This window comes from Salvia splendens, chromosome 19, assembly GCF_004379255.2.
Source record: "Salvia splendens isolate huo1 chromosome 19, SspV2, whole genome shotgun sequence".
Classification (NCBI taxonomy): domain Eukaryota; kingdom Viridiplantae; phylum Streptophyta; class Magnoliopsida; order Lamiales; family Lamiaceae; genus Salvia; species Salvia splendens.
In genome coordinates this window covers 25588423-25614898 of record NC_056050.1, presented here as the reverse complement: position 1 = coordinate 25614898, position 26476 = coordinate 25588423, and the positions used below count along the sequence as shown (strand labels likewise).

At 37.9% G+C, this 26476-nt stretch overlaps 4 protein-coding genes, 1 long non-coding RNA gene and 1 other non-coding gene across 9 annotated transcripts; 3 read left to right on the top strand and 3 right to left on the bottom strand.

The window, feature by feature from the left end:
• Window positions 1-2223: 2223 nt before the first annotated feature.
• LOC121779904 lies at window positions 2224-4824 on the bottom strand. The gene is made up of 2 exons (XM_042177365.1): window positions 3510-4824; window positions 2224-3409 (listed from the first exon to the last, which is right to left on the bottom strand). Exons 1-2 carry the CDS (start codon window positions 4745-4747, stop codon window positions 2527-2529), a joined length of 2121 nt encoding a protein of 706 aa, XP_042033299.1. The 5' UTR covers window positions 4748-4824; the 3' UTR covers window positions 2224-2526.
• A 3191-nt stretch (window positions 4825-8015) lies between these two features.
• Window positions 8016-11571, bottom strand: LOC121779919 (uncharacterized protein At4g17910-like). The gene is made up of 16 exons (XM_042177388.1): window positions 11470-11571; window positions 11297-11360; window positions 11170-11218; window positions 10937-11052; window positions 10767-10840; window positions 10583-10658; window positions 10422-10511; window positions 10196-10269; window positions 9747-9834; window positions 9451-9577; window positions 9225-9329; window positions 8930-9059; window positions 8782-8833; window positions 8662-8706; window positions 8452-8550; window positions 8016-8353 (listed from the first exon to the last, which is right to left on the bottom strand). The coding sequence occupies exons 1-16, from the start codon at window positions 11505-11507 to the stop codon at window positions 8201-8203; spliced, it is 1380 nt and encodes a 459-aa protein (XP_042033322.1). The 5' UTR covers window positions 11508-11571; the 3' UTR covers window positions 8016-8200.
• Window positions 11572-13290: 1719 nt separating this feature from the next.
• Window positions 13291-16588, top strand: LOC121778498 (lipid phosphate phosphatase 2-like). 4 transcript variants are annotated; one of them, XM_042175861.1, is made up of 10 exons: window positions 13291-13594; window positions 13671-13793; window positions 14495-14571; window positions 14644-14719; window positions 14805-14892; window positions 14989-15098; window positions 15452-15542; window positions 15625-15813; window positions 15892-15951; window positions 16098-16377. In XM_042175861.1, exons 2-10 carry the CDS (start codon window positions 13740-13742, stop codon window positions 16262-16264), a joined length of 912 nt encoding a protein of 303 aa, XP_042031795.1. In that variant the 5' UTR covers window positions 13291-13594; window positions 13671-13739; the 3' UTR covers window positions 16265-16377. The 4 variants fall into 4 exon arrangements, with proteins under 4 accessions (XP_042031795.1, XP_042031793.1, XP_042031794.1 ...); XM_042175859.1 differs by adding an exon at window positions 16395-16588 and having other exon boundaries at window positions 13293-13594; window positions 14495-14719; window positions 16098-16291; XM_042175860.1 differs by having other exon boundaries at window positions 13293-13473; window positions 14495-14719.
• Window positions 16589-17537: 949 nt separating this feature from the next.
• LOC121778499 lies at window positions 17538-18198 on the top strand. The gene is made up of 2 exons (XR_006045679.1): window positions 17538-17675; window positions 17932-18198. It is a non-coding gene; the product is annotated as an uncharacterized LOC121778499 (long non-coding RNA).
• Window positions 18199-21557: 3359 nt separating this feature from the next.
• Window positions 21558-23064, top strand: LOC121779234. The gene is made up of 2 exons (XM_042176552.1): window positions 21558-22905; window positions 23048-23064. Exons 1-2 carry the CDS (start codon window positions 21558-21560, stop codon window positions 23062-23064), a joined length of 1365 nt encoding a protein of 454 aa, XP_042032486.1.
• LOC121780489 lies at window positions 21945-22051 on the bottom strand. Its single transcript, XR_006046033.1, has one exon. It is a non-coding gene; the product is annotated as a small nucleolar RNA R71 (small nucleolar RNA).
• Window positions 23065-26476: the final 3412 nt, after the last annotated feature.

Genomic DNA, 26476 nt, shown 5'->3' with positions numbered 1-26476 from the left:
GGTGAGCAGGGACGCGTCCGTCCGTCCGTCCGTGCCGCAGCACGGCGCAGCTCGATGCATCGAGCACGTCCGTGCCAGCGAGCAGGCGACGTGGCGCGTTCTGATTGGCCAACAGCATATCCGTTGGAAAATCTTTTTTTTAATCGGAAATAATACCAACAAAAAAAAATTCACAATCCCAAAAGAATGGCCGTTTTTGCCCGTTTTTCTGTATTTTTTTATTTTTTTTCCCCCCGAAATCATCTATAAATACACACATTCATCATTCATTTTTCACATCAAATCATCTCTCATTCATATTTTCATACTACTTATCTACACATCATCTCTCACTCAAAACCTCAAATGGATTTCACCCATCTCAAATGTATATCGCCGACATCATGTGCACGTGTATTATCTTGCACAACATGATTATAGCCGACGAAGAACCGAGGGCGGCTAGCTTTTACGACGAGGATGAAGCCGGAAGCTCAACCGCGAGGTCTCCCCCACGCCGAGGTGTGCATACGACGGTGGGTGAGAGAATCGAAACAATGCACACAATGCGCGATACCCGAACCCACGTTGAGCTACAAGAAGACCTAATCAAACACATTTGGGCGAAATTCGTCCACGAGTAGTGGGTTTTTTTAATTTTATGAATTTAATTATGTAATTTTAAATTTTTAGGATTTAAATTATGTAATTTTTAATTTTTAAGACTTTAATTATGAAAATTTTAATTTTTAAGGTTTTAATTATGTAATTTTTAATTTTTTTATAATTTGTAATATTATTCCGGTTATTTTTAATGCATTTTAATATTGTGAAAATGTTTTTATTTAAATTGAATAATAGAATGGTGGGACCATTGAGCTTGTCTTTGCGGAAGAGCACGGATGTGAGTGTTGTGCTCTTGCCTAGGAGCATGGAGTAAAAGTAAGTCCGGACCCACCTCCGTGCTCGTTGTGGATGCTCTAAGGCTTTTATAACTCATTAATTGCCAAACTTGACCCTTACAATCCTTAACGATAGTTTACAAATATCCATTCACATTTTCTTTTATCATTTAGTAACAGTTGCTTTCAATTTGATGAGGATGTCTTTGTATTAATACATCTACTTATCCAATTTCTGATACATCAATGTCAGTCCCACAAAGATTTCTGAATTCTTAAATTCATTCAAAATCTAGTAGGTCCAACTCATTAATGGCTCTATTGTTTTCTACGAACCTGACCATGCATGTCTCATGTCCTACTTCGATTTCATACATACATATATGGAGTACTATTCAAATTATGTGAAATTTTCACGCACAACGACGAAACAAACGTGAACGACGATAAATCCATGAATTTCGAAGGCAAAGAAAACAAAAGAAAACAATATCATAAGCTGTTCTTAACAAGAGAGAAAAACACATCTTGTTAGAAAGCAATCTGCATTTTGAGATGGTATAAACAGTACAAAACTCAGCTTACTTATAAAGAAGTTCGATTTCTATTTCAATAACATGGTGTGGGAACAGAGGAATGCAAAGCAGATTAACATAGAGAATTTCATGAGCATTGAAAAAGGATTTGGGAAAAGCACAAAACCTACAAAAGTCTTGAAGATATATGTCAACTGAGATAGTACTTTCAAGCCATCGTTCATCGTTCATTCATTAGCATAAAACATCAACGAAGGCATGGTCTATGGATAAGCCACTCCATCTATATACAATAAACACATAATAGGCCACACAGATTCAGCTACACCATAACAAAGCATAGAAGCAGCAGCTACCAAACATGTCGTAGAAGTAAAGATTTGCTACAAAGATGATAAAACGATGTGAATTGTGATTATGGAAACTTAAAGGATCACCTAACTGAAGCTTCACATAACAGATTCTTGCAAGAACACACGCGTATGCTTTAACTTACTTGAAACATGGATTGCAAAATCAACAAAATACTGAGCTCAGAAACCAAATAAAGTAAATTCATGTTATTGGTCCAAACCCTCGTTGAAGTTAAGATTGCCACAAAGACAGATGATAACGATGACAAAAACCACCGAGGCAGACTGAGATTTAAAGCAAGATTGAAGATCAGTGATTATAGAAACTTTAAGGATCACCTAACTAAAGCTTCACATAGCAGATTCTTGCAAGAACACGTATGCCTCAACGTACTTGAAACATGGATTGCAAAATCAACAAAACACTGAGCTAAGAAACCAAATAGAGTATCATGTCCAAAGTTTCATCTGCATTTTCTGGAAATTGTTCAACAAATTCTATATAGGATGATGGCGTAATACTGAGGTTCGACTTTTACAGTATGATATCAGACACCACCAGTAACAGCAATGACAGAAACACAATTTATATAGAAGAAGCAAAAAACACGAGTTCCTTATTACCTAATGAACTTACATACCACAAACCAATAATAAGAATAGTAAGACTTTTGACACTGTAATATAAACTCCGAATATAAAATCAAATCCACTGCTGCAAAATTTTCCATCAATACCCCAAACTTTTACCTGTCATTATTGCTGCATAGTCCTAACTTGCTGCTGCTGCTGCTTAATGCTGTCTGAGGAAGCCTGAGACGAAGCATCAAGCGAAATCCCTTGAGGGGCTGACGTAATGGTCTGGTACTGAGCAGATAACTGATGCGGCATAGCCTGAGTGTAATATATTTGAGCCTGTGTCGGATCAGTAAATTCATACGCGTAAGCAGGATTGGATGCTGAGGAAGGAGCCATCATTTGGGAGGGATGATGAATCTGAGTGAACCCAACATATTGAGGTTGATGTTGCTGGCTAGACGGGACTTGCACCATATGCTGGGGTGGTGCTCCAGTTGCTGTTCTGTACACTCCTGCAGCCATCTCGGGTTTGGATGAAGGTGTGTTTACTTGCTGGCTGTAAGCCACGTGAGTGGCAGCGGCAGCGGCAGCTGCAGCAGGAGGCACCTGAGGGCGAATGGAAGGGGGATTTGGGGCTATTTCGCTATAGCCTTGTTGCGGTACAGGTATGTTATAAGCTTGGGGCTGTCTAGCAGGGACGAAGTAGAACTGCTGCTGGTCGAGCACCGGCTGCTGGTGTGGATGGTGTGGCTGCTGCTGGGGATAAACGGAGTAGTATGGTGCATACGGCATTGCTCCAGCAGGTATATACTGGTTCCCGGAATGAACAAATGGTTGGGGGTGATGCATTTGGGGGTGATTCGGATCATATTGGTTCGATATGACATAACCTGGTTCTTGAACTTGTTGCTGCATCGGAATCTTATTAGCATTTTGATCACCGGATTTCAGATCAGCCGGATTAGCAGCAACCATTGTGTTTCCAGATTGAATTTGTGTGATTTGCTCTTGATACATAGGTTGTCTCTGCCTAGATAAGGGGTTTTGTATACTTCCTTCACTGTATAAATGAAATCATGAAAAATCCCCAATTCAGACTATCTATGCAATTGAACATCAATTCAACGAAATTATAGTCACAAATTAATCAATCGATATACCTCGAAACGGAATCTGGAGAAACCAATTCAAAGCCACCACTCTGTTTCTGCTGAAATTGAGCCTGAGATATCTGCTGCTGCTGTTGATGTTGCTGGATTTGTGATTGTACCTGCGGCTGGAATTGTTGTACCCTCCTGTATCCACCAGGATCTGATCTCTCATCGTCTGAAACAACCCGATTTGGGGGATCACCGCCAACCACCACCGGCACCCCAGCAGCCACTCCACCAGCAGCAATTCCGGCCGCCATGAAACCCCCTGCCTCCTCGATCTTTGGAGGAGTCGTCGACAAATTGACATTCGCCGCAACCCCCACAGCCATCAGCTGAAACTGATCCTCAATTCCAATCGCCCCAATCTTCTGATTCTCATCGACATGAACCCTAATCGGCGGCAAATTCGCCAGAGACGGCGAGCTAGAAGTCGACCCAAACGACGACGTCGTATCCCGCATTGGTGAATCAGGAACAGAGTGCACATCGTGATTCATCCCACTGTTAGAATTTCCCCCAACTTTCGCCCCCTCAATTTGACCCTCCGCCTCTTTCCCAACCGCAGCTGCCTTCCCCACCGATTCATCGTCCAATTCGAGGAGGCAATTAGCCGAAGAAGACTCGGAAAAACCGCGATCACTCGCCCCCACCGACAGCGTGCTGCCCTTGCCGTTGAGAGCGTTGAAGAACCAATCGTCCGATTTAGTCGATGCCGTCTCAACCAGAAGCTGTTCAATATTCTCCGACGATTGTGGAAACAGAAAGAGGCGGAGGCGTCCAGGCTTAGCCCCGACGCCGACGGCGGCGGGGCTATTCAGACGGTCGTACTCCTCCACCATGTTCTCGAGATCCTCATCGGTAGTGACCGAAATCAGCGAATCCAAATCCTCGCTAGGCAGCTGGTATTTCAGCGAGAACAATTGGTTGTTGAGGAGGGTTTTGGAGAGGCGGTGGCGGAGGCCAGAGAGGGTGGTGTGGCGGTCGATTACGATGATGCGAGTGTCTCCGCCGATGTAGCAGAGTGATTTGTCGTGGGGGCGGGGGACTATGTGGCCGCCGTAGCTGCACATGAGGCGGAGCTTCTGCGGCGGCGGCGGTAGCTGCGTCGGCGGCGCCTCGGTGTCCCAGAAGTCGGTGTGGCGGGAGCGGGGAGAGGAGTCGACGGAATCGGCGTAGGCGGCGGAGGCCGCCGGGACGGCGGCCGCGGGAGGAGCGGCGGAGAGGGGTGGTGGTGGGGCCTCCATTGAAGGAGAGAGAATTAGGAGAGAAGGTCGAATCGAGGTGAGAATTTTTAATTATTTGGGGCAGAAGGTTTTTGGTTGGACTTTCCCCTCTTTTAATATTCCTTACTTTACTTATTCCAGCTGTTTTTTTCTGTTTTTATTAATCTATTTATAATAATACTAATGAAATTATTTGAGGAAATTATTATTTCATTCATTATTTTTAATTGACATTAGTCATCTCATAATTTCCGAATAATAGAAATCGTCCAAAAAAAAGTCCAAATAGTGAATATCGAAATACGATTTTCAGAATAGCAGTTTGAGAATTGTGAATTTTAATTTTTAGGTACATTAATTATATATCAAAGCTACGAATCATCCTTGCTAAACATCAATAACAAAAATTAACGACATCATCTCATATCTACAATAGTACTCCCTCGTGTTAAGAAAGCCCTTTCATTTTTCACACGTGTTTTAAAAAAATAATACTAATAAATAATTAAAGTGGAGTGAAAGCAAAGTAAGGGAGAAAATAATGTAGAACATAGCCTCTTCTATATTAATCTCTTTCTTATTTTACTTTCTCTCAATTTTAACTATTTATTATGATTTTTTAAAAATAATTGAAGAAAATGAAAGGAATATTTTAAATGGGATGTAGGAGACTAATATTTTGATGAACTTGTTCTCACGTGGGAAAATTCGGCTTCATGGCACCATCAATATAACTGGAAAATTATTCTTATTATGACAATTGCGAATTATGGTAGTATTATTTAACTAATATGCTTTGGAAGTTATAGAAGTTACCATGATTCACAAGTCAACAAAAAAAATTGTTCCCTAAAATTGGATTATTTCTATCAAATATTTATGATGACTTCAATGTTAAAAAAGAGTATTTAAGGACTTGATTTGAGATGGCGGAAGTTTAGGTGGACGTTAATTAAACAGGTTTATGTTTACAAATAATATATGGGAAAAAGTATCCTAATTAAAATTCTCAATTTAACAATCTCGAAATGTATAATTTGTTTTAAAAATGGAATTTATATAGTAGTATCGTTTCATTCTAAATGTCTTGTCAAAAAATTAACGTTGATTAATTAAAATCACAAAGTAGTGATTTTTAAATTTTAAATAATAAATTACGAAATTTAAATAATTATCGATTATCTTGATAAATTTTTTTCATACAATACAATACAATACAATGCTAATTTGGTGTATACATGCAAATTTTAGTGAATCGTAATAACTAAATCTATACTTATGTTTTGAGCTAAAATACGCAATTATATAAATTAAAATAAAACAAACTAAACTTGATTAAATTGACAAATTTTAAAAATTTCAAGATTTATAAGTTAAATTTTGAAAAATAAATTAGAAATAAAAGTCAATAGTATAGGATTATCCACACAGGCAGGGCCCACATGTAAATATATAGATGTATTTTTAATAAAGTATTGTAGTCGTATAAAATGTTGTGGATACCCATGCGTATTCACTTTTTAAACCGCGGATGGAAATTCGGTGGGGGTTTGTTGTATGCCAGCTACTCTCTTGATTGGATGCTGCACTTTGGTTTTGGAATGATATTTGTTCTTCGTCCGTTATTAGGAGTCCCATTTTTTGAAGATACGAGTTTTAAGAAATGTTAAGAAAAATGGATATGAAAAAATTAATGAAATAGAGGTTCAACTTGTATATATTAGTTTTAAATGAAATATGAGTGGAATGAGTTAGTAGAAGGTGAGACCTTATTACCATTTATGGTAAAAGTGTACCGAGACTCTTATTTGTGGACGAACTAAAATAACAAAACGGAACTCCTATTAGTTTAAGGTGGGACCTTATTTTATCTTCCATTTCAATCAGTTGCATCCCACTCTAAATTTTCTCCTATAAATCCATTTATCTTTATTTTACTACTTTTTTTTATTTATTTTGTTATTAAATAAGATAAAATAGTAAAATAACATAGATTAAAAGTAATACCAAAAATATTTAATTAAAAAAATTAGAACGAAAAAGTTACATAGAAAAAACTAGTAGGCTACTGATAAAAACCAACTCACTTCACAATTGTCTTTTGAGCTAGTATTATACTTATTAAAAAAGTTGGAAATGCATATTAGGGGAAATCGAAATGCAGTTAATTGAATTTAATAATCTTGTTGAGGTATGATCCGAGTAAATCTTGCTTTTCTTTATTTTATTTTATTTAAGGATGGCTAGAATGAAATTTTGAATTCTAGATCTTTTTACTTAAATATTAATATCTATGATGAATGTGGTTAAAAAGATATTGTAAATACTACTCCTAAATTTACACGATATGAAGAGATTTTGAATTCTTAAAATCAAAATTTTAGAATCCGATTATGTAATTTTAAAAAATATACAATCGGATTAAGGTGTTAGTTATTATAATTAGCCGTAATAACTAATCCTCTCAAATTTTATAGGTTTCGACCTTCTTTAAAAACATGTGTTTAAAAAAATAAATACTCTAATTTCAATATCGTAGATTTTCCCAATAAATCTAAACAACTTGATTAATTTTAACAATTGAGCAAAAGTGGATAACCTAATGAAACATCTCATAATTGTGAAAGGTGAGCAGATTTTTGTGTAGGAGTATTAGTATATTAGGATAAGATAGATGAAAGCCTAATAATTATCAGTATTTTATTGTTGTATATTGAGATTAGTATGAGAGGTGGAGTATTGGATTCATTGCCATTTCAGTTTATCCTACAATAATAGTCACATTTTATTTATTTTTTTACCATAAATAGTAAGTATGTCTCACATTTCACTAACTCACTCCACTCACATTCTATTATAAAATTAATATAAAAAAGTGGACCTCATATTCCACTAATTTTTTTAATCCACAATTCTTTACATTTCTTAAAACTTGTGTCCACACCAAATATGAGTCTTATTGTGGGACGAATGGAGTATGTTTTTAATAGTATATCATGATTTGAGAAGGAAATTATAGCATGAAGGGAATATTTTAAATATTTTATTTGATATATCTAAATAAATATTAGTATATGGTTTCAATAATGAGGATATGCCTAAATTTGTGTGTGTTTTTTATCACCACGAAAGTGAACCCCCTATTTTTCTTATAGTATCAATTTGATTGTTTTATTCTGTTTTGGAAAAACCAACTTCTCCTTTTTCTGTAATTAAACTCAAATGTTTTAGTTTAAGTATTTGGTTGTGGATATAAATAACTAAGCTTAATTTATAGTTTGAAGAAACATTCAAATAAATTTTGGCCAATCTATTTCAAATACTTGCAAATAACTATCTGTTACATTCATAAACCAGATGTCGAATTCAATCTCGATTATTCTACATCAAAAATAAATAAAAAGGATATAACAAAATTGGCAAACACATCTAGAGATCCTTGTACTAATACATTTTATCGAGTTGAGTTGCAGACTACCAAAACTTCAACTTCATGCCAAAAAAATCTGCAATTCCGACACCAAAACATAAAATAAAGGCATACACAAACAAGATAGCAAGAGCTGAGATGGAGGATGCAGACAGAGTGTCAATGGACAAGTTAACCAGTCCCGTAAGAACATTCGCCTGCATACGGTGAGAAAACGGGTGGTTAGTCACTCAACCGAGACCTAAAACATCCTATTTATGGAAAACCTTGAGTAGGGGTGGTTGCTATCTCTAACCAGAAGAAACGAAGCCAGCATATTCCGACTAAAAGCTTCTTCCATGGCTGAACTCTTACGTCCAGAAACACAGTCGAACATCATCACAATGGCTAACACCTGAGAGAGTGATACGAAGTTATTTCTCAATTATGAGGAAATTAGTGTGTGTTTTAAACTTTTAATCATTTTATGCATAATTTTTGTGAATCAAATATGAAAAAGGTATACCTGAAGGTTGAAAGCCAAGATAAGAGAAACATATGCCATGTTGCACTGCACAGAAATCTCAAACTCGTAAACGATAGTTAAATTACAAATGTATGAGTGACATTTTAGAGTGGGCATTACCATTCGCCGTGATGCTGCTTCAACATACCAGTCTAGAAGCAACGTTAGTAACCTGTAACAAGACGGAGAGGGAAAGCAAACGACTTGGTACATTGTTCAACTTTGTAATAAAGAAGTAAATGCTCGGACCAAAACATGGCCCTCTTACCAGAAAAACATGCAAAGAGCCCAAACTCTAGTTCTTGTGGATTTCTTGGTTTTCAACTTAGCATCGGTGTTGTCTCCGAAGAAGGCATAGCTTCCAATTCTGACACCTAATAGATACATACCCCAATATCCTGAAACCAGGAACAAAGCAATGGCATACTGTTAAAAATTTAAAATAGCATATCTTTTAAGGAAAAATAATGTTTATGTTCACAATATTTCCCAAGAGAAATGTATAAAGAAGATATGGAAAATCTACATAATGAAGAATACCCAAATTACAGAGAGATCCTCACCAAATATGCTAAATATCCCTTCCTTGTTTTGACTAAAGATGTCAGTTTTCCTTTCGTCAGATAGAAGATATTTATTCAGCCCACACAATAGTAAAGCTTGATAACCTGATATCATAATATCATATAAGTCCACAAATGTTTAACCGAATAAATTACATGATTCGTACAGCTGTAATAGCTAAGGAGCTCAGCTACAACAGAAAGGAAATTGTAAATTGTGCAGTACCTATTAGGATGAATGAGCCTAGAATACCACAGTATTCTGGATGAATGTTAACAATTAACGTGAGGATGGCTACAGCAGCTAGAGTGAAAAAGAAGTTCCAGTGGACACCATATTCACCAACATGAACCTATAGGGAGAATAAACACAAGCTAAATTGAGGGGAAACATACACACACAAGCTAAATTAAGGGGAAACATACAAACACAATCATTTTAGGGGTTTACGACGAATAACTTCAGAGGATGATCGTGGAAAGCAGGAGGGTAAATCAGTTGGAGATCTCATATTATTGTACCTGGTAATTCACACTTGATGTAGAGACAAGACGAGCAAACCCCAAAATAATCAATGGACTAGTAGAACGAAGACCTTGACTCAATGTCCTAGATTGGCATGGACAGAAGAATTTAAGAGTACCTGATCAATCATAATAGCTCATACAAAAGATATTGAAAAAAAAAATTACGACAACTGGCAACTAAAAGATAATGCAGCAGCCATTGGATACTAAGCAAAACAAAAACATCCACAAACACCCAAAAATAAAATTGGCAATAACCGACTGCGATGTTAAGTAACTAAACTAATTGGGATCAGAACCAACTCATTCTGGTCTCAAGGACTGCTGTAAGGATATAGAAAGCAATCACTACACATATGTTGTAACTAGCCAAGGGCCCAACTCCAATAAAAATCATAAAAAGGAGAAAGAGCGCATACAAAGAAAAGCATTTTAGTACTTACATATTTGCAATGCCCCGTGCCTGTCGCGAAACCAAGGCATTTGCTACTACAAATGAGCCAACACCAAGATCCATCTAGCATGCCAATAGAAGAAAATCAAACTCCATCCCCAAACTAACAGAAGCTATATGTTGGACAGAAGATTGAGAAATATCGCAGATGATGATATAAGCAAACACTCTTGATGAGGACTTATGCCGAACCAAAGTAAGCACATAGTTCTCACCAGGCTAGTTCCATATGTCTCGGTTTTTGCGTATCTTCTGGGGAATATCTTGAAATCAACAGCCAAAATAGAGAAGCATGTAGCAAGCATCTGCACTAAATCAACCTCATTACAACAGTAGCTACAACTGATATATGACTAACACAAGTTGGACCATGTACCATTGAGACCCTGTAGGATGTGATATCGTCCCTAATAGAGTCTACATCACCTTCCTGCAAGAACGAAGGTAGATTTCTGTTCTAAAGATTAAATTACTTCCCAAAACATATGAAATGCAAAATCTACTTAACTCCACTAAAATTCTCAAGTCTCTTAAGCGAAAAAAGAGCTTCACAAGTTTACCTATCAAATGTTTTCAGGGAAGACAGCAGCAAAAGCATCACGATTGTGCTCCAATAAGTCCATTCTGCCAGAACCTGTCATCATCGAGTAACTCCGCTAACCAAGACTACCAAAATAATTCAATTCTACCATAGCATTCAAGATTATTGTTGCTGAATTTGAATACTTACAGTTAAGTATAAAATATAAGGCACAGCAATGCAGAGAAAATCAATAAGCAATACAGCAACATAAGCTCTGAAGCTCTTTCCACCACCAGCAACATTATCATCTTTCTTAGGATAACCTAATTTTATCCCCAAAAAAGACAACAATATAAAAATAAAAGTAAAATCAACACGTGAAATGAATAAACCAGCAGGAGAAATAACAAATTCTATCATTTCCACAACAACGTAATTACCATTATGGATCCGATTGAATCCGATGCACCGTCTAATAAGAATCAAAATCTGCAGAAAACACGAGAAGAATTATAAGCTGACAACGCAAAAAATAAAACCGAGAAAACTGTGTAGCTGAATACCCACTGAAAGATTTGTGATCAAAGAGAAAATTTCGAGCTTCGAGGATCCAGTTAAGTTGCTCACGAATCTGTAACAAATAAAATTGTTGTTTCACTAGAGATTTCGCAAAAAAATCAAAGTAGTCTAGGAAATTGAAAAGAAGTGATGGTAGAGATCAAGTTTTCGACTGTGCTCACTGTTCTTTGAGAAGTCTGTTGGGATTAAAGGACTCCATTGATGAAGCTTGACTTAGCTTCGAAGTGATTTGGATTTCTGCAAATGAAATGAGACATAAAAGTCTAATTATGTAATTATATGCAAAATATTTTACTTTGTTTCAATTTAGTATAAAAAAAATTTAAGTTATATATTTCCTACAAAAAGTTTACTTAGTATTACAAAATAATACCTTCTGTTAATTCTATACTAACACCGTACTTCCAATTACATCATACATACAAAAAGTTTCATCTATATTTCAAATTTATACAAAAAGTTTAAAATTAAAACTTTCTATTGATTATTTCAATCACAGTTATTTTTATTACTCACAAAAATAAAAAACACTTAGAAAAAAAACACCACTCTTCACCATCAAATTAGATAATTACATTTTATTGTCGAAACTTTCTCATGTAACAACGGAGAATACGATTAAAAAGATAGTGAATCTTTTTTTTAAAAAAAATAAATATTGACTTATTGACGCTTAAATTAGTCAGTTTGTAAAGATGAAGTATGAACTTATTTTATATTGTGTTCAATAAAGAACACAATAAAAATATAGTATATTGAGAGACATATTTTTTTAAACCACGATCAATTGCTGGAAGAATTGATATTGACAATTATTTTTTTAGAATGATTAATTGTATTAAATCTCTAATTATTCTTTTATTATGATGATAAATTGGACAAATTATAAACTAACTAACGGAGTTTAAAATATTTAACGGATGTATTATTTCGTAACACTAAGTAATTTTTTGTATGAAATATGCAAACTTAATACTTTTTATACTAAATTGAACGAAAGGTAAAACATTTTTGTATGAAACATGTAATTACCCCGACATAAAATGATTATGGGCTTAAGATTTTAGCGCATAGATGATTTTATGGAGTACAAAATGTTTGAAATTTGAATAAATAAATAAGTACTCTACAAAACATGTGATGAGCATTTCATTTTAATTCATTTCAACAGTTATGTTTATGCAGTGTCAAGTTTTTATTTGAAGTGTAAAAAATTTCAATATTGTTATCCGTTGACATAAAAATTTTATTACTATTATTTTATATTAATATAAAAAGTTCATATTTGTCCACAAGAATATGCACTCTTCCAATTTTTAGTCCGTCCCACAAGAATATATGCACTTTCAAATTTTGAAATTTCTTTTCTCTCTAATGAAGTGAGACTCATTCTCCACTCACGATACTTTAATTACTTTTTCTCTCTACATCTCTCTTACTTTACTAATTTTGCATTAAAACACATATCGAACCTAAAGTACATATTCTCTGGGGACGGAGGGAGTATATATTTTCCATCACAAGAGCCCACCGAACAAAGGCCCAATATAAGGCCTTGATAATGTTTACTCAGACATATTTTCTTTATTTGTATATCTTATTCTAATTAATTCATACTATTTGATCATTAGTCACATCTTATTTTTGTCATTAATTTTATTGTTTTTACTTCACTTAGATTATAAATTAAAATTGCATAAATGTTTCGTTTACTAAGGAGTAGTAAATTCTTCATTTTGAGCGATACAAGTTAAGTACATTTCTGTTTTTTTAAATCTCCATTTGCTTTCAATTTTTATTTTCTATATATTTATTATATTTTATATTCATTATTTGAAACTCTTATGTCACGTGCATAGCTCGGGTGTTAATACTAGTTCAACAAACACGGCGGCTGTATTCCATTAAAACGACATCCAACGTGGCCTTAAACGACAAACACTTTGATTTGTACAACTGCCCCAACCGTCGGCAAGGCATCTAATCTATTCTTTCCACTTCGCTTCATCACTCTCACTCTAGAGTTGGTCTTCCACTATCCCATTATCTCCAAACAATCACTAATCGTAATAATTAGCAACCCTTTCTTCAATAAAAGCTCTTAATCATTGTAGGCGAAGATTTGATGAAGTTGGGCTCCATTGCTTTCAAGTTAAGACAGCTATGTAAGAAAAATATCTCCGTTCAAAAATTTCCTTAAATAGCTCTCATTTTCTACCCCCCAAATCGCAATGCCATTGGATTTTGCTGCCTTGTTGTCGGCACTGTTACTAGTGTTTAAAAAAGGTTCTAATTATCTTGCAATTTGGGTTCAGTATCTTTGGAAAACGTTCTTCTCACTCTGCCTTTTTTTGTGGGTCAGTTCTCCTTCAAAAATCTTGAATTTTCGAGGTTTGATTTCGTGGGTTTGCTCCAGTATTATTGTGCGAAAATGGGTTGGAAGATTTCTTTTTGTCCCAACACGAATTTCCGGACAATGTTTCAGGTTTGTTTGCTTGGGATTTTGGGCTTTTATTCAGTTTATTTTAATTTTGTATGATTAGTATCTATGTTTATCAAGAATTTTGTTTAGTTGGTAGATTTTTGTAGTAGTTTATTTGTTGAAAATTTGAGAGACCAAGAACTTAGCTTGGATTGATATATATATTTTTTGGTTGCTTTGGTATTCAATTTTGATATGATGTAGTCTCATATCTGTAACTAAATTTGCAGAATTTTCTGTTTTTTTTGGTTTGTGTGTATTTAATTTAGTATAGTTAGTATCTTTGTTTATCAACAATTTTATGTAGTCGGTAGCTTTTACTAGTAGTTTATTTGTTGAAAATTTGAGAGACCAAGAACTTAAATTGGATTAATGTATTTTTTTTATTTGGTAGTTTTGGTATTCAATTTGATAAGATGTAGACTTGTATAGCTCTCATTTTCTGTAACTAAATAGGCAGAATTAACCCAAAAAAGGAATAAAATTGTAGTGTTCAGTTCTTGATTGTGTAGTTTAGGTATCTCTAATTCAATTTCCAGAATTACTAAAAAGAGAGAGATTGAGAGAGGTGTTTGGGTCAACCTGTATCACTGTGTTTGAATAATGAAACCAACTTTGTCACTCCAATGCTGTATTGTTGAGTTTGGCTGTGTTTAATTTCACGAATCAACGAGGCTTATGTGTTTATTTCTGCTATCAAACAGGTTAGGCCGAGTCAGTTTGAGCTAGAATGTCGACACACAATTAGGTCTCACGGACGGCAGCTTGCTCGAGACCACAGGCAGGACTGGCTGATTTTGTTGCTACTCGTGGTCATAGAAATCGCTCTGAATGTCATCAACCCTTTCTATAGGTTCGTTGGGGAAGGCATGATGGAAGATCTCATGTATCCGATGAAGGAAAACACCGTCCCCCTTTGGGCAGTTCCTGTGAGTAGAAACGTCGTAGTAGTCGGTTTGATGTTACCAGCATAGCTACTAACTTTATTTCAAATCAAATTTTGTGGTGAATTAGCTGTATGCGGTTTTCCTGCCTATGATTGTGTTTTTCCTCTACTACCTTCGGAGGAACGATGTGTATGATCTGCACCATAGCGTGCTAGGTATTGCTTTTTCGACTTTAGCCTTTCGATTTTGTGTTCGATGAGGAAAAAGGTAGTGGTTTTTGGCTGATTTTGTGAGGGTGAGTGTGATTGCAGGGCTGCTTTTTTCTGTGTTGATAACGGGAGTTCTCACGGATGCTATAAAAGACGCAGTTGGCCGCCCCCGGCCCGACTTTTTCTATCGTTGCTTTCCTAACGGGCGTGATGTATGTCATCTTAACATAATATATGGTCGTTTTATGATTTTGGTCCGGTCAAAGTTAACTTAATGTGGGTTGACTGTTTATCTCTGACAGCTCCGTAAAAAAGGACCAAAAACGAATCGATTTCATTTATCCAAGTTATGAAGGTTCAAAACATAATGTTCTGGACAAAAATCATAAAACAGTCATATGTTTTGGACCATTTTTGGACTCTAGTCTTAAGTTTATATATAAGTTGAAGCGTTGTTTTTGGTTAGAAAACTACGTGTTTACGCAAAAAGCTAAAGGGGCTTAAGTTCAAATCCATTGTCACACGATCTTTACTATTTCATCATATGTTGTCTTCTCGTAAACAGGAGTATGATCGTTGGGGCAACGTCGTGTGCCATGGAGATCCGGCTGACATAAAAGAAGGGCACAAGAGTTTCCCGAGCGGTCATACTTCATGTAAGAATCCCTTCTCCACTCGAGGATGACGCTTGCCTTGATCCGAGCTCATAGTCTTGATAACTCCACGAACGTTTTGCAGGGTCGTTCGCAGGTCTAGGCTTTCTGGCCTTGTACTTGTCAGCGAAGATCAAATGCTTTGATCGCAGCGGGCACGTTGCAAAGCTGTGCATCGTCTTCCTCCCTATCCTCGTTGCATGCCTCGTTGCTGTTTCTCGTGTGGACGACTACTGGCACCACTGGCAAGACGTGTTTGCCGGAGGCATCCTAGGTTCGTTCTCATCCTGACTTTTCCACACGACAACACGATGCTGGTCGCATTTTCTCCATAACCGTCGTTGATTTGTAGGTCTTGTAGTTGCTACCTTTTGCTACCTGCAGTTTTTCCCACCTCCATACCAAAACGAAGGTATGTGTGAAACCCGAGAATCCGAGATTTCTATATGTGTGTGTTGGCCTAGCAGCAGAGTGATTAATGCTTGAGGCGAAACCTTTAAATTTAATGTTACAATTACCAAAAAAGAACACGAAATGTGATGAGATATATTTTGCAAGGATGGGGTCCTTATGCATACTTCCGCGCTGTGGAGGACCTTCGTTCCAATCCTCTACCCCAAGACACGACGAACATGCTAGGGACGAACCAAGAACGGGCATCAACAAGTGTCGTAGGTTCGAATCTTGATTCAGCCTTTGATGCCATGGAGTCAGGAAGAAAGTAGAACTACTTGATCAACTCTTGTGGCTAGGTATAAAAATCAGTGTGTAGTTGGTTTTCACTTTCTTCGTTGTAAATAAGTTTTAAACTAAAAGCGTGTTTTTGTTGATCTATTAATCACGCTTTTCCGTTAGGGCTTCAAACGCGCTCGAGCTCGACTCGAACCAAAATATCAAGCTTGTGCTCGGTTCGTGGATGACTCGTTCTGACTTATATTAACCCAGTTCATGGCTCGACTGAGCTGCGAATGACTCGTTTAGCAACTTAAACTAGTTCTAAAATGAAAAATATTTTTTACAATTCAAGATTTTACGAAAGAATGATCAAACTTGCCTCTTCCTTGACGAAGCTAAAGCACTTTTTTTGAATATCTTTATTCTTTATCATATGTTAAAAGGAATTGACGCGTGGCATATAAATTCTGTGATGACAAATGATGATGGAATTTACAAAGAGAAAAATTGCCATTTCTCTAAGAATTAATAGAATTTTATACCCAATTACCCAAGTAATTGCATTTAATACGTCACAACTTTGAAGCTAAGAAGTTGTGAAGTCTAAATCTAATTCACAAATGTGGTGATTACCGACAATTAGAAGAATTCTCTATTATCCGAAATAGAGTGATTAATCGGCTAATGAAACAAAAAAGGAAATGAAAATCTCATATACAGTAATAATTAATTTTCAACGAAAAAATCAGATAAAACTAAATTAATACTCTATCCATTTCATTTCATATAGCTCAAAGCTTCGCAATACACGTACTAAGATAATGCAATGTTCATATAATAATTAATTTTCTTATACAACTTACAAGAGAAGAAACTAGTATATACATACTAGTATGAAAAATGAATTATTACTAACTTTTATGTTCTGTTAAATTAAACTTGATTTGATTAAATTTATTGTAACGTAGTAGTATTAAATTACTAACTTTAAAATTCTGTTAAATTAAATTGAATTGATTTCTAGCTCGTTTTTAATATCAGCATACATCTGGATCAGTGGCGGATCTAGGGGGGCAGGAGGGGGCGGTCGCCCCCTCCGTGCGACTATTTTTCCCTTATCGGGATGTAAATTTACCATGTCCGCCCCCTCCGTTTGCCTCCGGCGTCGCCCCGAACAATAAAAAAAATAGACATGTCCGCACTAAACCAAGCTAATACTATATATTCCGCCCCCTCCATTTCCGGATCCTGGATCCGCCACTGATCTGGATTGATTTGGACTATTATTCACAGATAACATAGAATCCATAACTCTCTCTCTCTCCTTCAAAAATAGCAAAATGGTCGAGTATTTATGCAGCAGATAGCAGTAGTTTGCGTGAAGAAACCTATCCGCGTATTGCCTTCCTGTTTTTGTTCGTCTCTCTCGAACACGCGTTGATACTGCGCCACTCTTCTCAGGTGAATTCCGTTTTGTTTCTGTTTTTTTTTTAATTTTTTTTTTCAAATGCAGCTGCTCTTCCGGTGTTACAGTCTCTCTTATCTCTCTCTTTTATATCTGTTTTTATTTTTTTATATTAACGCGTTGGAGATAACTAAATTTTTATATCCGGTGAAAGTTCTGATATGGTATTTTTGTTTTTGTAAATTTTGATCAAGGACGTTTTCAAATGATATACATTCAAACTTTAAATTCTCGTTTGTGATGGCGATGCAGGTTGGGCTCCTCGTGCATATCTCAACATGGTGGCAGAGTCGCAGAGTGAAAACCGAGCATCAATGAACAATGGAAGCAATCTAACTGCAAGAGAGTCGGAGTTTGAGACCGTGCAAGTCTGATATATCAAGTACAAAAGAGGCTTATCCATCTATTAAAGGGTGCAGATTTTGACAAATTCTACTTTTGTTATAGGCAAGCACTCCTATTATACTGTGAACTATGACTGCTGCTAGTTCTTTCTACTTGCTGAATTCTATAAAATAATTGAAATGTCAAAGGTGATCAAATTTCATGACTCATTTCAAAATTATCCTAACCAAATTGTAGGTGAATCTGCCAATTCATGGTTTTCAGCCAGCTTCCTCCTCTTGATTTCTCTTGCTTCGTCGTTTTCTGACGAAGCAGACCGCTTTCTTCTCGAATTCCCAGCTTGGCTGCTTTCCCCATAACTCTCGTTTACAACGTGGACAACTTCTCCCCTTTTCCCTGCCTTGGCTCCATGTGACTCTTCTTCACAATCACAACTCTTCATTCCCATCTTTCTAGTCTTTCTATAAACATGTTGCCACACATTCTTGAGATTCTTGGGAGATATTGGTTTCTTGAGAAAGAAGCATGCCCCCTTCACCATGGCTTCCTCGATCACACTCCTCTTTGGTTCCGCGGAAATCACTGAATGCATACGTTGTCAGTGTATCGATAAAATGAAATACGAGATAGAATACGAAAATATAACAGAAAAAAATATACCAATTATAGAAATCTTACATATGATGGGAATGTCCTTAATAAGATGTAGACTCTTCATAAACTTGAAACAGTCCATTTCTTGCATTTCGACGTCGGCCATGATGAGATCGAACCGGTCCGATCGTTCTTGGAAAATGGACAGTGCAATTGTGGGCAGTTCGGTAGTCGTTACTGTTGTTATGAATAAAATCAATAGTTATAAACAAAAATTTAGAGTCATAGAGTGAGTAACTAAAATGTTACCTCTATAGGAATAATTTTCCAATTGTGATGCTAACTTTAACAACGATTCTGTGTCATCATCAAGCAGAAGAATGCGAAGGCCTCGAAAAATTGAAGGAATTGTGTTTATTTCTTGATCCATCTCTGCAAAATTCATCACAATAATTTTGGTAGAAAAATGTCAATTTTACAATTTATGCAAAAATGAAAGATCATAAAGTGGAAAACAAATATTTTGAGTATCTTTTTATTTGTTCATAAATCTGGTGATTCTATCGATGCAATAATGTGGTTAGTAGATTCTATCAATCTAAATAAATGTTGGTGAACGTTAATTGAAGGCATTCCATCTTGATAAGAATTTGTTTGAATTTATTATTTATTTTTATTTATTCAGAATCCATGAAAATCCAGTGATCCAGATTCCCTCCCTTCTCAGAAAATAAAGTGTGTCGGATTTTTAGATAATTCGTATAGCCAAATTAAGTATATATAAGATTCTAGAATCTAAATTATCATGCCCAATAAATTCTTGAATTTATGAATTTAGGTGACGTTCGGTTGTCATGACTAATATCATGAGACTATCCATCTAGGATTAAGTTGTGAGTTTATTTTAATTGAAGGGGGAGGCTATGACTAATTATCATTAGACTATCCATCTAGGATTAAGTTGAAGGGTTCAATCTTATGAACCAAACATGATACGTATTTAATCATGAGATTTAATCTTGCCAACCGAACACCCGATACTAATCTAGTCATAGACATTGGGCTTTTTTTTGTCATTGTCAATTGATGTGAATCAAATTTACATTTTTATTCCCATAACTTTACATGATTTTTATAGTTTGATGCTTGCAAAAGTGTGTTTTATGGTGTAGGAAGAGGAGTAAATGGTGAAACAAAGAAGGAAGCTCGGAGGGTGAAAAGCTGTGCAGAAAGCTCTCAAAAGTGGCCACCCGGCCGGGTTAATTTCATGCCCAAAAATACAACCCGGCCGGGTGATTTTCGCGAGGCATGGAAAGTCCAGGAGGGGTCGATTTTATGTCACCCGGCCGGGTTATTTTTTAGCCCAAAAATACAACCCGGCCGGGTAGTTTTTTTTTTAACTGCAATATTGCAGTTTTGGGAATGGAGGTGTGACGTGAGGGGTGCATTCATTGATTCACAAAAAGAAATTGAGGAAGGTGGTGGACGGCTGGGGAGTTTGGTAGAAAAAGAAAAAGAAGGAAAAGGGTGATGTGACGGGGAGTTGACGGCTTGGGAAAAGGAAAAGAAAAAGGTGTCAGGAGAGAGGGATTGATTATTCAACAAATATTGAAGAAAGGCCATCATTCCGCCGCTCCGTTTCAGAATCCCAATTCCACTCAACGAGAGCAAGCTTCCTACGGTTTTTATTGCATATTTCACCATGTTTTTAGGCTAAGCTCTCTATGTTGCTCCAAGTTGTAATCTAGGCTTGCATGGATGTTTTCACACCATCGAATCATGTGTTTTGATACCAACAATAATTGCTATGATTAAACTCTACGTTTTCTTGCTAAAGATGTAGTGTTGTTAATTCCTTAACTATTGTCTCTTTAACATAGTTTAGGATTGATTGATTGTTGGTGTGCTATCGAATTAGAACTGTTCAGGGGATAAATTGATAGTGGATTAGGTAAGTAATTATAGTAGACGACGTTTGTTCCCGCGCATCCGCAGGAATTAAATGTCGTTGAAAGTTGGTTCATGAAACAAGTGTTCAGCTGACTGTGAACTATACGTCGTAGACATGTTCAGTGCACGCGATTAGGTTGATAATTTTAATCCCATCGTATGTTTCGTTGTAAATGGTGTAAAATAACGCAAGCCTAGTGAGCAACTTGAAGTGACTTGTCTTTCTTGTTAAAAATCTCATTTCAGTAGTTTAAGTTAGTTAACCATTCAAAAATCAAAACAATATCTTTATATGCTTTGTGTAGTCTTTTTAAGCGTAAGCAATCTCGCCTCCCTGTGGATCGACACTTGAAATACTACTACGATACTGTATTCTTGCAGTAGTGTAGTATTATTAGAGTTAAAATAATTGAACTTGATAATCTTTATACATTGATTAAGAACTCTAAAATATCGCATCAAGTTTTGGCGCCGTTGCCGGGGAGGCAATAGCTTGTCTATGCTTAATTGTTTTAGTTTATATTTTATTTTGTTTGATTTTTCTTTTTGAGTTTTATAGGTACTTTGTTCGTGTTCTACGGTGTGATAGCCATCTACCACGTCCGGACTTGAAGACGAAGGAGTGTATTATTTTAGGTAATATTTAGCTAACTCTTAGTTTAGTTTTAGGTAGTTTTGTTTGCACTCTAGCACACACTTTTTATAGGACTTACCCCGAAGTTGTCGAGAGGTCTCGCTTTCGGTAATAGGAATTATTTTGTGTTTGTGCTTGGTGTATTTTCTGTTGTGTAGGTAAAAATAAAAAAATAAAAATAAAAAAGTGAATGCACACGCGATCACAGGGTACACCACCGTTTGGGTTGCTCTGTTATCAAAGAAGAAGAGTTAGAGGATCGCCTACTGAAATCTTCCCGGACTATCCGAGTCTAATCAGAGGCAACTTGTTCAGCGAGCCGACTACGGAAAGAGATTCAGAATCAGAAAGTGAGATGACAGATAACAATGGGATACCACCACCTGTTGTGAGGTTTGGCGATACACTGAGATCGGGAATTGAGTACCCCGGAGAGTTTGCTTATGCGAACAACAACATCAACATTCCACCTCACTATATTAGTTTGGTGAATGGGGGGAATCTTTTCCATGGACGGGATGATGAGGACCCGGTGAGCCACCTCAATGCCTTCTACGAGTTGACGAACTCTCACAGACCCCCGAATGTGGAACACAATCTGATCAAGAGGGTCTTATTCCCATTCTCTCTGAGGGAGAAAGCAAGAGCTTGGTATGACTCTATCCCGGGCAACAACATAGCAACGTTCCAAGAGTTGAAGACGTTGTTCCTCTTGGAATACAATTCTCCTATGAAGATTGAGAAGTTGAGAGAGGAGATCACCTCTTTCCGAAAAAAGTATGACGAGTCCTTCGCGGAAGCATGGAAGAGATTCACGGAATTGATAAGGAAATGCCCAAGTCACGGACTAGCTCCGGGGCATGACCTTTTGAAATTCTACAAGGGACTCAACAGTGAAGGCACGGGATTGGTGACTGCAGGTTCGAATGGGAACCTAGATGATCTAACTCACGATGAGGTGAGGGCTTTGTTTCAAAGGCTGGCCAACAATCAACGGAATTGGCACAATCCAAGGCGAGGGGCTGATAGAGCGGGAGATACATTTGGTGCTACCAAGGATGCGGAAAGAGTGACCGCAATTGAGGCTCAACTGGCGGACATTAGCACTCAAATGTCGTCGATGACAAAGGCAGTTAAATCTCTTCAACTGACTCCTCAACCCCAAGCTGTGACGGTGATGAGATGTGGGTTGTGCCAAGGCGGGCATCATACTGATCAGTGCCCAAGTCTTCAAGGACCACCTGTGGAAGATGTGAACTATATTGGCAACAATCGCCAAGGGTTCAATCAAGGCAACCAATACAACAATCAGCAAAATTGGAGGCCTCAACAAACGGGATGGAATCAGGCTGGTCCTAGCAACAACTCGGGAAATCAATGGAGGAACAACACTCAACCGCCGGGTTATGAGAAGAAGCCAACCGTCGAGGATCAGTTGGGGCAGATTCTCTCTTTCATGACTAAGAGTCAAAAGGAGAATGAAAATTTCAAGGAAAGGACGGTGGAAAAGTTTGGGCAGATGGATGCGACAATGAGGAATCTTGAGACGCAGATAGGGCAGCTTGCCACGGCATCATACACGAGGATTCCTAACACCATCCCGAGCAATACCGTACCTAATCCGAGAGGCAATGAACAGTGTAAGGCAGTGGTCTTGAGAAGTGGTCGTGAGTTGGATTCGACACCATCAATGGACGGCCAAGGTACTTCCGGCATCTCACACGCAGGGGCGGATGAGATGTTAGGCTTGCATTCCTCGCACGCAGGGGCGGACGAGGCATGTAAGGGAAGTCCCGCGTTGGTGCAGGGTGCCCAACATGGTCAAGAACAGGCTGCATCCGGCAGCAAGGAAAATGGTGTAGAATCCGAGTTAAGCGAGAAGTTTTTGGCAGAAAAGAAGGGAAAGCAGAAAGTAGAGATGGGATCAAATGGACAGCTGATGACAAGTCCGGCATTAGACCCGAAAAGCAAGTTCAACTTCCCTGATCACATTCCTCCTCCACCATATCCACCGAAGAGGAAGAAGAGAGCTCCAAAGGAGAAAAGCTTCGAGTGGATGATGAACGTGATTCGAAAAGTGAATGTGGATGTATCGTTGGTGGACCTCTTCACTAATTTCCCCAAGTTCTCCAAGTTCTTTAAGGACATGATGGCAAACAAGGAGAAACTTCAAGACGAGGGAATAGTGGCATTGAGCATGAATTGCTCACAATTGATTTCGGGAATGATGCCCATGAAGAAGAGGGATCCGGGAAGTTGTGTGATTCCTTGTGAGATAGGCAACACAATTTTCACCAAATGTCTATTGGATCAAGGATCGGGGATCTCACTGATGGCATTGAAAACAGCACGTGCCATTGGACTGGAGAACAGAATGGAGCCCATCGACATTGCTCTACAACTGGCTGATCATTCCATTGTGAAGCCCACTGGAATAGTAGAGGATGTCTTGGTCAAGGTAGACAAGTTCGTCATCCCCGTTGATTTCATAGTATTGGATATGCCCGAGGACAAAGAGGTGTCAATTCTGTTTGGCAGACCGTTTCTTGCCACAGGGGACGTGTTGCTAGGAGCAAAGGACAACTCGGTCACGTTTAGAATTAATGGTGAGCAAGTGACCATTAATGTGGAGAAAGCGATGAAGCATCCTAGTGATGCAAAAGCGTGCTTTAGAGTTGATGTCCTCGACAAGTGTATCTTTGACAAGATGCGTTGCTCGGCAAGTATAGAAGGAAGCGTTTATGATAAGGGGAGCTTGGAAAGAGACTTTGGTTCGACAATTAAAGTTGATTTTGATTTTGATGAAAGTGAGGATGCTCAAATTGATCAACCAAGTCTAGAGAATGAATGTGTGGTGGATACTTTCGTGGCGGATTTGCAGCCCTCAATTGAAGTACCACCAAAGCTAGAATTGAAGCCACTCCCGACAAATCTGAAATACGCATTCCTTGGTGAGGATGAATCTTTACCGGTTGTGATATCGGCGATGTTGAATGATGAAGAGGAATTGAAGTTGATAGAGCTACTGAAGTCACACAAGAAAGCTCTAGGTTGGTCCATTGCCGACATCAAAGGAATTAGCCCCGCAATATGCATGCATAAAATCTTGATGGAAGATGGAGCTAAGCCGGTAAGAGAGAGACAAAGGAGGTTGAACCCACTTATGCAGGAAGTGGTTGAAAAAGAAGTGAAGAAATTGCTGAAATATGGGATGATCTATCCCATTTCCGATAGTGAGTGGGTTAGCCCAGTACAATGTGTACCAAAGAAAGGGGGAATAACCGTGACCGTCAATGAGAAGAATGAGGTTTTGGCAACTCGATTGGTGAACTCATGGAGAGTTTGCATGGATTATAGAAAGTTGAATACGGCGACGAGAAAAGATCACTTCCCGTTGCCATTTCTGGATCAGTTGCTCGATAGGATTGCGGGTTGTTCCCATTATTGCTTTCTAGATGGATATTCGGGGTACAATCAGATTGCAATTGCCCCGAAAGATCAAGAAAAGACGACATTCACATGTCCTATTGGAACTTATGCCTTCCGCCGGATGCCTTTTGGTTTGTGTAATGCACCGGCTACATTCCAACGTTGCATGATGGCAATTTTTTCCGATATGAATGAAGACATCATGGAGATCTTCATGGATGATTTCTCCGTCTTTGGATCCTCATTTGACTTTTGCTTAGAAAACTTGAGACGGGTCCTACAAAGATGTGAAGAATCAAATCTCGTGCTCAATTGGGAAAAATGTCAGTTCATGGTCAAGGAAGGCATAGTGTTGGGACACAAGGTGTCAGAGTTGGGGTTGGAGATGGATAAGGCGAAGATTGATGTGATCTCAAAGTTACCTCCCCCAACAAATGTGAAGGGCATCCGTAGTTTCCTTGGACATGCGGGATTCTACCGACGTTTTATAAAGGATTTTTCAAAGATTGCAAAGCCACTTTGCAACTTGCTTGAAAAGGATGCCAAGTTCGTCTTTGATGGGAAATGTCTTGAGGCATTTGAATTGCTGAAGAAAAAGCTAGTCGAAGCTCCTATTATTATCACACCCGACTGGTCAAAGCCGTTTGAGTTGATGTGTGATGCTTCGGACTATGCTGTGGGGGCCGTTCTAGGCCAAAGGAGAGACAAGGTTCTACACGCTGTCTACTATGCTAGCAAAGTACTCAACGAAGCTCAACTGAATTACACCACGACAGAGAAGGAAATGCAAGCAGTAGTGTATGCTTTTGAGAAGTTTCGTGCTTACTTACTTGGCACGAAGGTGGTAGTGTTTACGGATCATTCGGCTATCAAGTACTTGATGAACAAGAAAGATGCAAAGCCTCGGTTGGTGAGGTGAATCCTTTTACTACAAGAGTTTGATGTGGAAATCAAAGACAAAAAGGGGACCGAGAATTTGGTAGCCGATCATCTGTCTAGATTAGAGGGATTGGAAGAGACGGAAGATGAAAGAAAGAAAAGGATAAATGAGAAATTTCCCGACGAGCAAGTGTTGCAAGTGGAGGCTCGGGAAACATATGTGCCGTGGTTTGCCAATTTGGCAAACTACCTTGTCACGGGCATTATACCAGAAGGGTTGTCATCTAACCAAAAGAAGAAGTTTTTGAGTGACACCCGCACATATGTTTGGGAAGATCCGTTTCTCTTCCGGATTTGTAGTGATGGAGTGATTCGAAGGTGCGTTGGAGAGCATGAGCACCTTCAGATTTTGTCTGCATGCCATGATTCGTTGTATGGCGGCCACTTTGGAGCACGACGAACTGCTTTTAAAGTGCTTCAGTCCGGATTCTTTTGGCCATCGATCTTCAAGGATGCAAAAGCCTATGTAGAACGATGTGACAGTTGCCAAAGAGCCGGCAATATCTCGTGGAGGAATGAAATGCCGATGAATAATATTCACGAGGTAGAACTTTTCGATGTTTGGGGAATAGACTTCATGGGACCGTTTCCCAAGTCTAATGGGTAGCAATACATTCTCGTTGCTGTCGACTACGTATCTAAGTGGGTAGAGGCAGTGGCCTCGGCAACCAATGATGCCAAAGTGGTGTTGAAATTTATCAAGAATCACATCTTTAACCGCTTTGGGACACCACGAGCCATTATCAGTGATGGAGGAACTCATTTTTGCAACAAATTGTTTGAAAACCTCCTAGGAAAGTATGGTGTCCAACACAAGGTTGCTACCCCTTATCATCCCCAAACAAGTGGTCAAGTTAAAGTCTCCAATCGTGAGATAAAGCGGGTGCTTGAGAAAGTTGTAAGGCC

Excerpts from the sequence above, each read along its gene's own strand:
- LOC121779904 (XM_042177365.1), bottom strand. The coding sequence starts at position 4,747 with ATGGAGGCCCCACCACCACCCCTCTCCGCCGCTCCTCCCGCGGCCGCC. Across the intron at positions 3,410-3,509 it reads TCTCCAGATTCCGTTTCGAG|TGAAGGAAGTATACAAAACC; the intron begins GTATATCGATTG and ends TCATTTATACAG.
- LOC121779919 (XM_042177388.1), bottom strand. The coding sequence starts at position 11,507 with ATGGAGTCCTTTAATCCCAACAGACTTCTCAAAGAACA. Across the intron at positions 11,361-11,469 it reads AACAGACTTCTCAAAGAACA|ATTCGTGAGCAACTTAACTG; the intron begins GTGAGCACAGTC and ends TATTTGTTACAG. Across the intron at positions 10,659-10,766 it reads TCCCTGAAAACATTTGATAG|AAATCTACCTTCGTTCTTGC; the intron begins GTAAACTTGTGA and ends TCTTTAGAACAG.
- LOC121778498 (XM_042175859.1), top strand. The coding sequence starts at position 13,740 with ATGGGTTGGAAGATTTCTTTTTGTCCCAACACGAATTTCCGGACAATG. Across the intron at positions 15,099-15,451 it reads GCTTTCCTAACGGGCGTGAT|GAGTATGATCGTTGGGGCAA; the intron begins GTATGTCATCTT and ends TCTCGTAAACAG. Across the intron at positions 15,952-16,097 it reads ACCTCCATACCAAAACGAAG|GATGGGGTCCTTATGCATAC; the intron begins GTATGTGTGAAA and ends ATATTTTGCAAG.
- LOC121779234 (XM_042176552.1), top strand. The coding sequence starts at position 21,558 with ATGACAGATAACAATGGGATACCACCACCTGTTGTGAGGTTTGGCGAT.